At 31.7% G+C, this 15520-nt stretch overlaps 1 protein-coding gene across 1 annotated transcript in view; it reads right to left on the bottom strand.

Annotated features, from left to right (window-relative positions):
• Window positions 1–6953: 6953 nt before the first annotated feature.
• LOC106466165 (ovostatin-like) overlaps window positions 6954–15520 on the bottom strand; it is a 37496-nt gene continuing 28929 nt past the window's right edge. The window contains exons 7-12 of the mRNA XM_022394130.1: window positions 13302–13383; window positions 12585–12681; window positions 11949–12171; window positions 10020–10262; window positions 8142–8257; window positions 6954–6957 (exon numbers count right to left, since the gene is read on the bottom strand). Of these exons, the coding sequence (XP_022249838.1) occupies window positions 6954–6957; window positions 8142–8257; window positions 10020–10262; window positions 11949–12171; window positions 12585–12681; window positions 13302–13383 (765 nt within the window). The remainder of the gene's footprint in view (window positions 6958–8141; window positions 8258–10019; window positions 10263–11948; window positions 12172–12584; window positions 12682–13301; window positions 13384–15520) is intronic.

The raw sequence follows: 15520 nt of genomic DNA, 5'->3' as shown, positions 1-15520 counted from the left end.
GGTTGGTTTCAGCATGCTATGCACAAATTCATTAATTTTTGTGACTCCCCCTGAATATATATTTTTTTTTTTTGCATAATAAGGCACTCATAGCTCTATAAGAGGAGAGTCCTAATAGTTTTGAGCTAAATAGTGCTAATATGACCTTGTAACTTAAATAAAAGTGCAGTTTTAACAAAATTTAGCCAAAACTGTTTCTCCACCTTGCTTGTCTTGGTGTGATGTAACTGCCAGTATATATCACAGCTTTGAGAAGTAACAGGCTAATGATTTAAACACATAAAGAAAGCTCATTTTTACTGGACTTTTCAATAAGCCAATATGGCCTCCAGTTCTGCACATATTCACATAGAGAGTGGAACAAAAGTTAAGGTTTGGATATACTAAAGAAAATAAGTTTATATATGAACGACTTCTGTCACAATTACAGACCTGTTTTTTGTTTTTTAACACTTGCAAAAACTTACTCTATCATTTTGTATGTCATTTGGATCATGATGTTGCAGTATGGTTCAAAAAAAATTTTTTTTAATGGAACAAGATGTCACAGGCTTAATTAAATCATTTTCACTTGACCATATCAAGTTTTGTTTTTATCGTACCTTTTTACACTTCATTAGAATTCTGTTCTTTCTTTAGCTAAAAAAATAATTTTACTGTGCTTATGTAGTTGCATTAAGAACTTACTTCATAGAAAAAATTAAATAAAAAGGTCATCCAAAGTTATGGTCTAAAAAAGATTTTTAAATATATCCAAAAGTTCATTTTAGTATATTTTCAAAGCATTGATATGTCTGATGATACTTGATTTTAGTGAGTGCTTTAGCTCACCTCTCCTAATAATATTTCCACATGATTGTCTTTTTCTTTAAAAGTGTAGAGAGATGAATTCCTCTTGACAACCAACTGAAATAAAAATAAATCTCTATAATCTTCTTATCTAAAATCATTAAACTAAAATTAAAACATGATATTTATTCTATTTCTTAAACAACTTTTATTTGTACAACCTTTACTACCATAGTACAAATGACATAATGATAAAGTTATAATTTCCTATGTGAAAAATGTATCTCTGAAAGGTACTTACCTCTTCTTACATAAGGGCTTTCCTCATTCAGTGCTGCCCCTTTATGTGCAATTATTGCTTGCCACTAGCCTTGATACTCCCATATACCTTCACATGTTTATACGTGATAAAGATGCACTTTAGCATGCAAATAAGCACGCAACAACCCTCCAATAGGAGTATGACACAGCTGACTCCCACTGTACTGTAGAGCCCAATCTTCACTTCGAGATTAGGCAAAAAAGAAGCACTGGAAGTGGGGGAGGAAGGGTGGGAAATATAAGAGGAGGTATCTATCAAAAATACATTTTCAGTGTAGGAAAATTATAACTTCCAATACAATACCTTACCTCTGCTTAGTTAACAGTTAAAATCCCACACTTAATTGTTAGAAGGACTGGTGCAAAATGTACTAGATGAATACCATTTGGAAAGCATCCAAAGAGAACCCATGGAATGTGACATTTCTCTGTAGAGGAACACACCCATGTGAGACTGCACCACATCTGTACCAGGTATACTCTTCCCCTGCCGTGAAGATACAGGTCATTAAATTGGGCAGGAAAGGAGCACATCCAATACTCAGTTGGACATGCCAAACAGTATAGAGTGGCTAGGGCACATCAGACAGTAATCAGTGGGTCAACTCCAGTCCAAAACCAGGCAGTACTGGGTATATGTCTTTTGGTCCACAGTAGGAGGAGGGTTCACACCATCTACACCAAAAGAACATCACTGCCCTACTCTCAAATGAATGGGATTGAGCACACTCAGGAGGATGCTTTCATGGTTCATCACTCCACTGGCTGGGAGTTTGTAAATGGCAAGGACTCTCATACTCCACACAAAGAGGGGGGGGGGCAACATGGTGGAGAGTCTAGAGAAACACAACACTGGAAAAAATACAATGAGTGACCATGAAACCCTATTTTTAAAAGCAGGCCAGTCCCGATTTATTCAACCAGGATCAGAGGGATGGGCAGCTATCCCAACACTGCTTTACTCATGATAGTTCATGAGTTAGTATGGTCTGGGACAGACATATTTGTGGTTTGAAAAATACTGCAAGAAAACCTCTAGAAGTCTTGTGAAATACTCCATCTCAACAGTGGGTGTTCTAGACCTTAAAGACTGTACAGTGTGGATTTATGGATTGGTATACCTAGACAGGCAACACTTGCCACAGAGTGGGATCTGAAATAAAAATGTGCCCCTGTAATGGTAACAATGAAATAGAAAAATTACTTACCCACTCACAATTGAACTGAGGTGTGTAAGATGGCAATGTACAGTACTCATTATCCCAGTGACAAAGAGATGGCTACATGATGAAGATAATGAGAGATGACAGTGTGTGGAGTGGTCGACATGCCAGCCTGGATGATTTCCTTCCATGGGCGACAGAAGTAGGCAGCTAGAGAAAGAGTGAGGAGCCAGATCTGATGAGAGGATAGCTGTAAAATACATCAGCAATTGGGAGACAAGGAAGAATAAGCCAATCAATTAAGGTAGTGAATCCAACCTATAAGGGTGACAGGATAAATGTCTTGGGTAGAGAATGGGTTCCAATGGAGCAAAAAGTGGTAATGGGAACCACAGAAGGAAGCCATGCAAGCAACATTGCACCAGAGAGCACAAAAATGACAGAGATGATGATCCAGATCAGAGTGGGAATGCAAATGGGAAATGGAAGGAGAAATAGATGTGAATGTAGAATGAAATGGACAAAGAAAGCAAATGGAACTAAACAAAAGGGAGAGGACAGGAGAGGAAAAAACTATACAATAATAGGAAAAATGGAAGGTATTGGATAAGGCTGCCCAATAACTAGCATAGAAGAATCATTGTCAAACAGCCAGGTAAAGAATTATGAGATATGAGGAACATTAGGATGGGGAGGGAGGTAACCAAGGTACAACAGAGACCAATGGCAAAAACAACACCATTTTCTCTAATAAACCATTAAGGATGAAGAATGGACTGAATGAAAAAAAAAAAGGAATCAACACATGTGGAGAGTCTTGACTCCCTTGCAAGAGCCTGGACAAATGTCACTTTTGAAGCTGGAGTGTGATGATGGTGGGATGACACACGGATGACTGAGGCTGCCATAGCAGAGAGTTAGAAAGAGGATGTGGTAATGGAGGTGATGACTGAAGTAGTATAAGGACTGTAACCACAGTTGAGTAGGCAATAAAGGTCCAATGAGAAGGACTCAACATGGAGAGGTTTGGATAATGGATAAAACCAGGAGAAAGAGACAGATGGTAGGTTAGGCATAAAGGTAAATATTGGACCAATTCTGACTGAAGGTGTCTACTACCAAATCCAAAGAATGTGGACCCAGGGACCAAAAGAGAGGTAGTTTGGAAATGAGGTGAGTGGCAAATGCCCCCAGAAGTGGAATAACCCACAAAGTGCACCACCATCATAACACCTCATGATCTAGGGATCACTCTGTAAGGATAATCTTATCAGGACAATCGATCTGCAACAAGATTCAGAGCACCCATGCCATGACATGCTAGTAGGTGTGTGTGTGTGTGTGTGATGTGAATGGGCCAAGATTAGGAGTTCCAACATTCAAAAAAATAAACGAGAATAGATGCCCCTTGTTGATTGGTAAGAGTCAACAGCCAAATTGTTGGAATAGATCATGACCAATTTACCTCATATGAAAGGGAGGGAATGATCCAAAGCATGTTGAATGGCAAATAGCAAAAAGAAAAATACTGATGTGCAGAGCTGATTCTATCAGAGACCAATAACCTGCAATTTCTCTGGAATATATAAATGCTCCCCAACTCGTCAGAGAAGCATCTGTAAAAAGATGCAATTTGTGATGAGGAGACAGAAGTTTCCAAAAGAGAAAGAACCTCTCGTACGGTGAGAGAAGGTGAGGACTGAGATTTAAGAAATAATAGCTCCATCAATCTCAACCAAAGAGGAGAAGGCTGGGACTGACTAAGATAGTAGTTGAAACACACTCCAAAATGGATAAGGTGTGAGGTCAGATGAGAAAGGATTTCTCTAATGTGAGTAGCTAACTGATGTGAGCTGCCTCTTGAAGGGATGGAACCATATAATGATGTAACTGCATTCCATAAGAATGAAGAAATTGGGAAAAGGCCCTGACCACCTGACAGAATAAGTAGTGTGCATAATCCAGACCAAACAGAAGAGTGCAGAATTGGGAAATTCAGCCTTTGTGGACAAAATAATGATAACATCTGGATGATGGAGAAAAAGGGATGAGAAGGTAAGCATCAGAAATGTCCATCTTTGTTATCCAAAGACCCAGGGTAAATAAACACCTACCAAAGAGTGAGGAAGGACTCCAGGCTGAGATGGAAAAATCTATGACAGGTTGCCAGCCCCCAGTCTTCTTAGGAACTACGAACAACTGGGAATAGAACCCCAGAGAAGGGTGACTGACTGGTTCAATAGCTTCCTGGTGAAGAAGAGCCAGAATTGCTTCAGAAAGATGCTGATAGAAAACTGGATCCCAAGGATGAAGGAAGGGAATGGAATGTGAGAATAAGTGAGGTGGAGTTAGAAAATAGAAGGAAAATCCTTTGGATAAGACTGGAAGCACCCTATGATCAGAAGTGAAATGTGGTCAAACGTGCTCAGACTTTGCCAAAATCTATGATAGAGTCACCGATACCATTGGTGGCAGGACAACCAGCACTGAGCAATTTGATGGCTAGACACTGTGACCTAGGAAAGAGGAACAGACAAGGGGAGGGGGGATACAGGAATGGGAGAAGGGAAAGTTGCAAATGAAACAAGAGACCACTAATGATAAAGGAGGAGTGTTGATGAATAACCTCTACCCTGGACTCCAAAGAGTCAGGAAGATCTCAAACCAGCATATAAATGGAGTCATACAAAGGTCATACAGATAAGACATGGGTAGGTGCTTGTAAACAAAATGTGCATCCCTACCCAGGAGATCCCAACACCCAAGAAGCCAAGTCTGCATGGAATAAGTCAAGGAAGACAAAAGTGCCAACGTGGAATACACGAGGGAGAAAGTATCCTCAGAAAAACCCTTAGGTGAACAGTGGATAGCCCAGACAGGAGGTGGATGGAGGAGAAATAATGAGGCAGGGTGGTGAGGGTGAAACGAAGATGGGAAATATGGGCCTGGGAAGATCTCAAAGTGGTTTCAGAGACAGATCCCCACACTTGAATCAAATACTTTAAGTCCAAAAAATGAAAATCCTAATGATGATATGCTAATGCATAGGAATCCAAAGTACTGAGGAAAAGAGCTATGCCAACCCCAGGACTAAATTGTCCTGAAAACTGATCAGCATATATCAGCTGCACTAGGAGGGTGTGTCACTCTCCTATAGGTGGAGGGTTGTCACATGCTTAATTGAATGCTACACTGCACTTGTATCAGGTGTAAACATGTGAGAGTAAGTGGAAGTACTGAGGCTAGTGTCATGAAAATATTGTGCATATAGAGGGCAGTATTTAATGAGAAAAGCTATTACGTGAAAGGAGATAAGGTATTGTATCGGAAACTATTTGGTCATGAAAAGCATATGATCACTTGTAAATATGTTTTCTTGGTTGTCATTTGTGTAAGAGGCAAAATGCTTGCTTAGAGATACACATTAATAATGTGTTCATAATTGGATACTTGAAAGCACAAAATCTACAACTACAATAAAAAATCAGTGAGAAAATGTATGCTCAAGTACTTGTTACATAGTTTTCAATATGAAGAACTAAAAATCATATTTTTACAGAGCCCTTTTTATGTCTTTTGAGTGTAAATTGGAAAGAGTTTTTTAATATCAATGTCACCTGTATGTCTTATAAATTGTGTCACATACATAATATCCATATGGAAAGGAGTGAAAAGAATGGAAATATAAAAATAAACCTGTGTGCAAACTTGGTGCAAAGTTAGTTGTAAGTGAGCAACCTACAATCTTGTTGATGATCACTTTTTTTCAATGTAATGCTTACCTGATGACGATGACTCAATACTATGGGCCAAAATATTGTAATTATTAAAATACGAGCTCGTCTATTGTAACAGTTGCTGTTATTGTATTCTGAATTAATTAATGCAAAGTTGTTTTAAACTTTAGAAAGGTAACTTCTATGGTCTATAGCGCCTTCCATACAAAAAGTAGAAAACTGGAAATTCAAATTTAGTCTCAATTTTAAATAGACTTAGGTTATACATACTTTATCTCAGATTACAAGAAAAACTATATTGCTGTTGAGAGCTCATGTTTTATGATACAGAGGAAAATAATAAAAAATATCTAATATGCTACAGTCACTGTTAGTCTTACAATAAAAATATCTTAAGTATTTAGTGAAATATGGGAGAGGACATCTCACCCCCTCACTTGGTAATTTTCAGAGAACTGTGTAATAAAATTCTAAGTATCATTAGGCCTAATAAAGTTCTATACTGTGAAAAATTTTATTTAATTTTATAATAGTAAGCAAGTTTGACTGTTATTTTTACCCTTATAATATTACTTTTTATTAATCTCTCAAGTATAAATGAGCATATCCCAAAACATTACACAATTCATCAACTTAATTATCATACAAGAAGGTAAAAGGTGATTGCATTTAGGTGTATTTAAATAAAAACCAATTATAATAATGATCCATTCAAAGGTTCATTTAGAAAATACCTCATTTAAACTCTTGTAGTCAGAAACAAATCCTGAAGGCATCTTGATATCAACCACAACCATAGACGGAGAAGCAGTGATATTTGTATGGCTAAAAATATGTATTTAATCAATTATCAGCATACATTTTCAATGAAATGAAAAGCATTAAGACCTCTAAAAATATTTAATTGCATTATTTATCTTAAGCTACATGTGTAATACAAATCTTATCTACAATAAAAAAAGCAGTAAACTACTTAGAATAGCAGTACAATTCATGTTTATTAGTATAAAAATGTTTTGAAAACAAACCAGTTAAATTTTTTCTATTTTTGACATTTTGATTCTTAGCTTAATATTGGTTTTTACGGAGGGAAAAAATTTCTGAAAACCTAGAGTTAAATTACTGTTATTCTATGTTGCTTCCAGTTTCCAAGAAAGATGTGCAGTTTATTTATTGAAAATAATGTAAACTTTACAAATTCATAAGCTATTTATTTAGTTTACAAATTTGTAATGGGTGATGCTAATCAAGCCAACACACAAAATGTGCAACTGTTCTGTTGCTAACAAATAACTTTTGAAATTATATAAGAGAGGCATGGAAAAGTTAAATATTGTTTGTAAAAAAACTTAACATAAAATATATTAATCATGCTTTTACAGCGAACAAAACTGTGATCAATCATACATAAATAAATACATAGAGAAGTTATTATGACTGAATTTATATTTTAATAAAAGTTAAATATTATATTGCAAAACCAAATTTAGTTTTGAAAACAATAAACATAATAGGTATACTTCTAGGAATATTAATTCAAAATATGAATCAAATATTCAGAAATGCATGAAAAAATCATAGCATGATATTGAATCACCCCTCAATGATGTAGTTTTTACAGAAGCTACCAAGAAATTGTATACTTTAAACAATGTTAGTGTATTATCTGTATCATATATCTAGATTTAAGTGAAATAACTTTAAAGACAGTTTTTAGTTGTATAGTGTTTTTCTGCATTTTCTTAAAGATAAGAAACAGTATTTATTCTGGATTTAAACCATCCATTGGCATCCTGATAATCACATTGTCTTACTGTTCTATTAATATTTAAAAGTATCTTTGAGTGTTAATTCACTGCTTTTAAGTCACACTTCTGAAGTGTGCCTAAGTGTTATAAGAGAATGTCTTCACCAATATATATTTAAAACAAAAAACCTGTAATTTTCACAATGTAAATTGTACATGAAAGTAAACCTAATTGCAACAAATACCAATATACAAATTTACAAAACTATGTTAAGAATTGATAAAAATATATACCAACACATCCCAGTACTTTTTATATAGTTGAAATACTTAAGTATTAAAATGCAATACAATATATTTTAGAATTTAGATTAAATTACTAACCTTAAACACAGTTTCAAATGACGTTTTTCACATTGCCCTAAACCAGTGTCAACACCAGAAATTTTAACATTGAAGCTAGGTACAGGTTTATCAATGGCAAAAGATTCGACATTAGTCTAAGATAAAAACGTAAATTATATTTGTTTACATAGTCACTCAAATAGTAGAAAAGCAAAATCAAATGGAAGAGAATAAAAACAAAACAATATGTTACATTTGAATAAAATTCTTATTTAGATATTATGTATTCATTTAATTTGAAATTTATTCCACACAAGTAAAATTCTTATTTAGATGTCATGTACTCATTTTAAGTTGAAATTTATTCCAAACATATATACTGAACACTGTTATGGGCAAAAAACCATTATCGTGAAATACAAAATTATTACTTTCGCTCCAAAATATTATGGTAATCTTCGCTTGCAAAAAGTAGAGAGATGCATCAAGTAAGTTTTATGTTTTAGCAACAATAAAATGAATCATTTCATAACCTGAACTAACTTCTATCATGATCTTTCATTTTAAGAAATGTGAGCCAAAACAATAATGTTTATTCATTAACATGTGCACCACATAGCTTGTTGCATTTACAAAATGTTCCAACTCGGTGGTGGAAAACAATTTAGAGAAAATGAAAAATAAATAAACGTATATTTATATATGTATATATTTATGAATTTTAAATGACTGCATGACCACATTCACAGTTATGCCATGAAACAATAGATATTCTAGAAAATGTTTATGTTAAAGCAATGACAATAAATATCAATCAGCAAGACATTTGCTTGTACAATTTGAAATTAAATTAGAAATCAAAATCATGTCTTTATAGTATGTTGAAAATATTTTGCTTTAGTACTTTAGATTTTATATGGAATAGATTTTCCATGTGGTAACTGAGAACATTGTCATATGATCATAAAATATATTATACTTCAAATTTAATTAGTTGTTATAAGTAAACGTTATATGTAATTAAGCAAGCAACTTGAAATAATATTTGAAAACCTATATAAGTTTGTATTTATCAGTAAAAATTCTATGTGTTGTTTGAATTTTGTTTTACTTCAGGCCTGGAGATATATTCAAGTTTAAAAAGATATCTATAGTGGAATGTTTGCTAGACTATTAAAAGACTAATGATGGACTATTTAGTGGAAGTTTAAATACCACTCATGATGCACTGATCTAAAACAAATATGTATAGTTACATCAACAGTTTGTCAGCATGAAATATTACCTATATTGTGTATAAAAAGTACAAAAAAAAACAGTTTACTTTGGATTTTCTATGTCTCCTGTCTTTGTGATGTCAGTAAATAACCTAACTTGTTTCCCTTTACTCTTGAAGTAATACAAAAAACATTAATGCGTCATCATCCAAATCACTGCATACAATACATCCATGAACAGTTGTCATATGGCAGAAACAGGTGATGACAGCATCAGGTGTATTGTTAAGGACAGCTTTTTAAATGTCATGCTGTATTTTTAATCCAGACTCACAACTGTTTATAATAAAACCACAAAATAAATGACTTCTAGATACACGGGTGTCTTTGAGTTTCTTTACTTACAAAGTTTAGAATGGTCAATCTTAAATATGGGAAATCAGTGTCCACTGGGATATTGAATCTTCCCTCTTTTTCTGCCTAAGTTCCAAATTATTATGATAAATATGATAATCACAATAATATAATGAGAACAGTAGCTGAAAATGCATATTTCTCATACAAATACTACTATGATGATGTGTTTGTAAACTACATTGTTATTTATAGCAACTTATAGATATTGTTCAAAATTATATATGTACAGTATAAAATAATAAAGTTGATAAATTGTAATTATTACTTAAAATCTCATATATACTTCAATTTGAATATTCCTTGAAACTATGTCTTCAAAATGTTTGTCAGACACTGGTGTTTTGTCACACTGACTTTTATCTTTGTTAGATGATGCTTTCACAGATACAATGGCTTTTCCTGGGGTTTGGCCTTTGACTTTGAAGTTGACTGTCTTACTTTCATTACCACAAACACAAATAGACTGTGTAGTTTTGCCTTGTGCCTTCAACTGCTCAGAATATTCTGATGTCAATGCCAATGTTAACTAAATTAGAAAAAAATGGTACCATTTAGAAATACTACATTAGATATGTATATCTGATAAAACTGAAATGTTACAGCTTGATTAGTTTTATATGGTGGAGGTATTCAGATAAATGGGATTGAATTCCAATAACAATTCTAAAACAATACTTCATTCGAATATTCCAACCATCAGAAAAAACTGCAAATTAATCTAAATCACATTTTATATCAAATAAAACACTAATTTTCAAAAGCTCTTACAGTTCCTTCAATAATACATTTTTCTAAATTCATTCATCCTGACTGTTTCGGGCCAATTCAAATAATTTCCATTAATGAAGAAGAATCGGTAACATTGCACACAAAACTAACGTTTATACATGGGCTATTTCTGTATAAGAATGAAGTTTATTCCTGTCAATTAAAACAAAAAAGACATTATATATTATCATTCCAAGAACAAACTGTTATAAACTTTAAGATGGTATGAGAACAGGTAAGTATTTTAAATGTTTAGTTTGAGTAAATTCACCAGAACAATTTTAATTTGGTTCTAATAGTAATTATGTATTCATGCAAACCAAATGTATCAGTTTAATTATTCTAATACTTAAAAAATAAAGACATTGGCACTTACTAATAGAGAGTATAATTAAGCTTTTTTTGTAATTAGTTAAAAGGCTATAAAAAAACAGTGTATTAAAAGTTAATATTCCAAACACTTTTCCAGTAAGACAGTTCCTAATTATTTCTATAAAACAATCATTGTGGAGAGTAAATTGTTTTTTTTACAACAGGTATTTTTCATTACAAATTTTAATAGTGTCTCCATTCCAATATATTGGTTCATATAATAATTAATGTGTAGAGTCATAACAGAGAGGACATAACTTAAAATTATAAAACTGAGATGATAAAATTAGAAAAAAAAACATATACACAACAGATATTTATACGAGAACTTTTAACTGATGTCATATAAGTACACTTGACACTATTACTTTTAGTTTTAACACTTGCTTATCTGGTGTATCACACAGTCTTACATTTGCTTAACACATTTAGTGAACTTTGTATCCTTTCAACTTTAATTTTTATTCTTAGCAGCTTCTATTTTCCATCTGTTTGTCTTGTATTAATCATAATACATTTTTTAATTCTCTATATCTTTATATTGCACATAAGTAATATATATCAAAATGTTAGTATAGCTATACAGCTAGTATCATAATAAGACTATAATATTAGAACAATATTGAAACAATAATAGTATTCTGTACATTGTTAGAAGCATGTTACAGCAAACTTGGGAAATATAACATCATAAACAGGCTTATAATTTATCATATACTGTATTATCAAGCAGTTTTATGTACTAACCCTGAAGAAGCTGCAAAGGCAAAATATCAGTTAAAATAAGTTTTCTTATAATTATCTTGAGTATAAAGGTCATATTTTTATAATTTTATTATAAAAATTTGTCAATCTTTCCAATATACACTACAAATTCTGATACGATAAACTTACATTTGATTTCTTTGGTCTGAAGTAGAATTCAATAAGACTAACAACAAAATTTATTTCAAAGTACTTGCCTTTTCTGTCTTGCATTATTTGTCAAGATATTTATTAACTGGTTATTAATAAAAGGAAATTGGAAAATATACAGCTACAACTAAATTTCATAAACAGAATTATAACTTACAGGAAGGCAATCAGGCAAGTAATTGTACACGAAAGATTTCAGCTCTACACTTTCACCACTAACTATGGAGTATGGAGTAGTAAGGCCCAGATAAAATGGTTTATGAACTTCAGCACTGACTAATTCACTGATTCCAATGCCAGAGATATCACTCAAACAGATAGCATTTGCACTCCACTTAGTTGTTTCTTTAGGAACATTGTGTTGAATTTCAGTTTTCCCACTATACAAGACGAAATTTTTATAACCAATACCACAACAAATGTATTTTCTCTGAGAACATGACACTTTATGAATGATAAGCATATGTGAATATGTTCTTAATTTTTTTTTATAATCAACACTTCTAGTTAACTGACCCTGAGAAGTTTTAGAACAGACATGCTCATAGATCTACAAATACGGCCTTAACACAGTTATAAAAAGATAGATATACAGAATGAAAAATTACAAATTTATGTTTTTATAACTTGATATATGCCCTTTAGTATAGTTAACCAACTTTAATTTAGAAAAACCTACATTTTTATACATTTAAAAAACAATATAGCCACTCCCATGAAAAAAAAAAATAATTTCTTTAAAATTATTTTTTCTATTACTGATAATTTAGAAACATTTTAACAAATTACTTACTTTACTTGTACCAAATCCCATAAAAGAGTTTTGAAAAAACGTGTATTTAGGCTTTCCATAGCTGACTTATGACCATTGTAATAGCTATTTCTTTTACCTGCAATAGTTTAAATTTATAACAGTGTGTTAAATTTTCCATCATGCATAGAAATTTAAAAATAATTAACATAAAAAAGCAGTTAAAATTTATGAATTAAAAAATTGTAAAAATATTTAAAAATGTTTGAAAATATTTTGTCAGCATAAATAACTATAAAAGAATTTTAGTGTGACAAGAGATACATCTACATATATTCCAGGATTAATTAACTTATGGAGACAAAAAATAAAGAGCTTTATACAATATCCAATATAAAGTATATCTATAGTTATAATACACCAGTCTGTTTTCTACTATCATATTTCATTTTCATACATGTTTATGATAAAGAGAATATATCATATGTTATTTTATATAAAGTTTAAATCCACACCAACAGAACAATATCAAATTTAAGTGTAAATATTTTCAACATTTCACATGCCTTCTTCAGTCCAATATTCGACTGAAGAGGATAGGTGAGATGTCAAACCAGTTTTCATTTATTTTTACTATTGTTCTGTTAGTGTAGAGTTAAACTTTATTCTAAATTACTTTAAATGGTACTGTGTATTCACCTATTAATATTTTATACTTTCTAGTAAAATATGTTCAGAATTAAATAATTTTTTTCATACCTATGAGATATGAAAATTTATTGGAACTAATACAGGGTTTAGTTTCCAAAGTTAGATCTGCCATCACCAAAAAACCAGCATCCTTCAATATGAATAAACAATAATTAACATATGTATAAAAATATTCAATTCTGCATAAATATCTGAAAGAGAAAAGAAAAAATTAAAGTTCTGAAGAGTATTAATATTCTAAACCACAGTCAGCACCTTAATTCAGCACAATAAGTGTTTTACTACAATTATCTGTTACATAAAATTCATAAATAACCAAATGAAATGTTTTATTTAAAAATAAATATATGCAATGTTTTCGTTTGAAAAGTTGTTTAAAATAGTATTTTATTCAACAATTGTCACAGTGAAGTGTGTTTTTGTTTTGTCAGTAAGCATCTTTATTCCTCTGACCTAATTTATGACTAAATTGTTGAGTTTGAAAATTTTAAATGTCACAATATAGGGTTTAACACTAATATTTAGTTTCATGAAAACTGTTTTACAGTTTTGAAAAAAATACATTTTTCTTTATGCTTCTCACAACTCATTAGGGGCTGAACAGCTTTATTTTTGAATTTTTGCATAAACTACACAAAGGGCTATCTACGCATACCTAACGGTGAACTAATAGACTACAGGGAAGGCAGCTAGTCAACAACATTCACTTCCAGTGCTTCAACTACTTTGGTCTGACCATACACTGGGATATGATCATCACTCATATAGCATACCCACAGCCCCAAAGTGCATAGCACGTTTTTCTGGCAAAGTTCTACAAAGGTTGCTTAAAAGACTTTATACCTGCAAATTAGCATGCAATTTACTCACTTAAAATTTCAAATTAAATTCCCACATCTAATTGGAAGATCACTAAAGATATGGACTTAAACCTGTCAAACTCACTCTGTATACTTACGATGTAGCAATTTCATCTACAGTGTGTGTGTACATACACATAAGTTTCTTACATTCATACTAGGAATAACTTTATATAAACCAAACATCTCACTTACATTATTCTGGGGCTTTTGCTTATGTGTATGGAAAAAAAAGTTTTCAAAAGCAGTTTTATAAAAAAGATTTGAATCTTTGAGGTAGAGCTAAATACATTGAACTCCTTAACACAGAAAACCCTTCATACTATTTATAAATTGTTGTTGTTTGTTTTAGAGCAAAGCCACTTTAAGCTATCTGATGTGTCCGCTATGGGTAATCGAACCTCAGACCTCTTTATAAGTATAAAAAGTCTTATTACAAAGATTATGAAGGGTTAAGCTTTCATAAGTCATTGTCAAGCATATACAAAGCATAAATAAAAATTTTATCACAGAAAATTAGCTTTTAAATTTGGTAAATTTTATGCCCTTCACAATTAAATATGTTATACTACCATATGAGCTTCTGTAAGTAAAAATTATTATATTTTGAGTACATAATTTTATGCTTTCAAATGGATTTCATAATATACAAAATTGAATAATTGTTAATCTTAAAAATGTTTTATGAAAATGAAAAAGTTCATTATTTATTCAAGAAGCACATTTTATGAAAATAATTTACATTTAATTAGTATGTACAGAATAGTGAAAGTTACATACATCAAAAGCCACAAGGGAATCAGCATACAAAAAAGATAGATGAGATGTTGTCAACATATCCTCGCTTGTTGAAGCTGCAAAGTTAAGAGTTTTATTTAATTCTGATACCTTTTCAGCATATCATATATTTCCCTTCATTCACCAAAAGTATAATTGACCTTTATTTTTTGGTCTCAGATACAGTCACAAGTACCAGTTAATACTACATTGCTTGTGCAAAATGACTTAAGTACTTTTATATCATTAGCAAAGGTTATTTGGTCAACATGCATTACACTTTTATACCACTTTTCAATTTTGTAAACTATACCTTAAACATGTTTGATTAGTTTTTATACAATTATTCTTACCTGACAACATTAAAATGCTATAACTTTTAAGTAAACAGAAAGTCCCTTTCTATTTTATCAAAAGTAAATTAGTAGCATTATGTTCCACACTAGTGTAGTTGAAATGAGACTCAAAATAAAAATAAAACTAGCATGCAATATTCAAACATATTATGTTTCCACTTCATTTGTGTGAGTTAATAGCTAACATTGTTTGAAAATATAAACAAAAAATTCAGATTATAAATATAAATATTGAAATAATGTGCAGTGGTGGGATTCAAATATTTTAACAACA

The sequence above is a fragment of the Limulus polyphemus genome, unplaced genomic scaffold (assembly GCF_000517525.1).
Source record: "Limulus polyphemus unplaced genomic scaffold, Limulus_polyphemus-2.1.2 Scaffold2175, whole genome shotgun sequence".
NCBI classification, from domain to species: Eukaryota; Metazoa; Arthropoda; class Merostomata; order Xiphosura; family Limulidae; genus Limulus; species Limulus polyphemus.
Note: the sequence above shows the minus strand (reverse complement) of the source record. Positions and strands in the feature narration are given on the sequence as shown.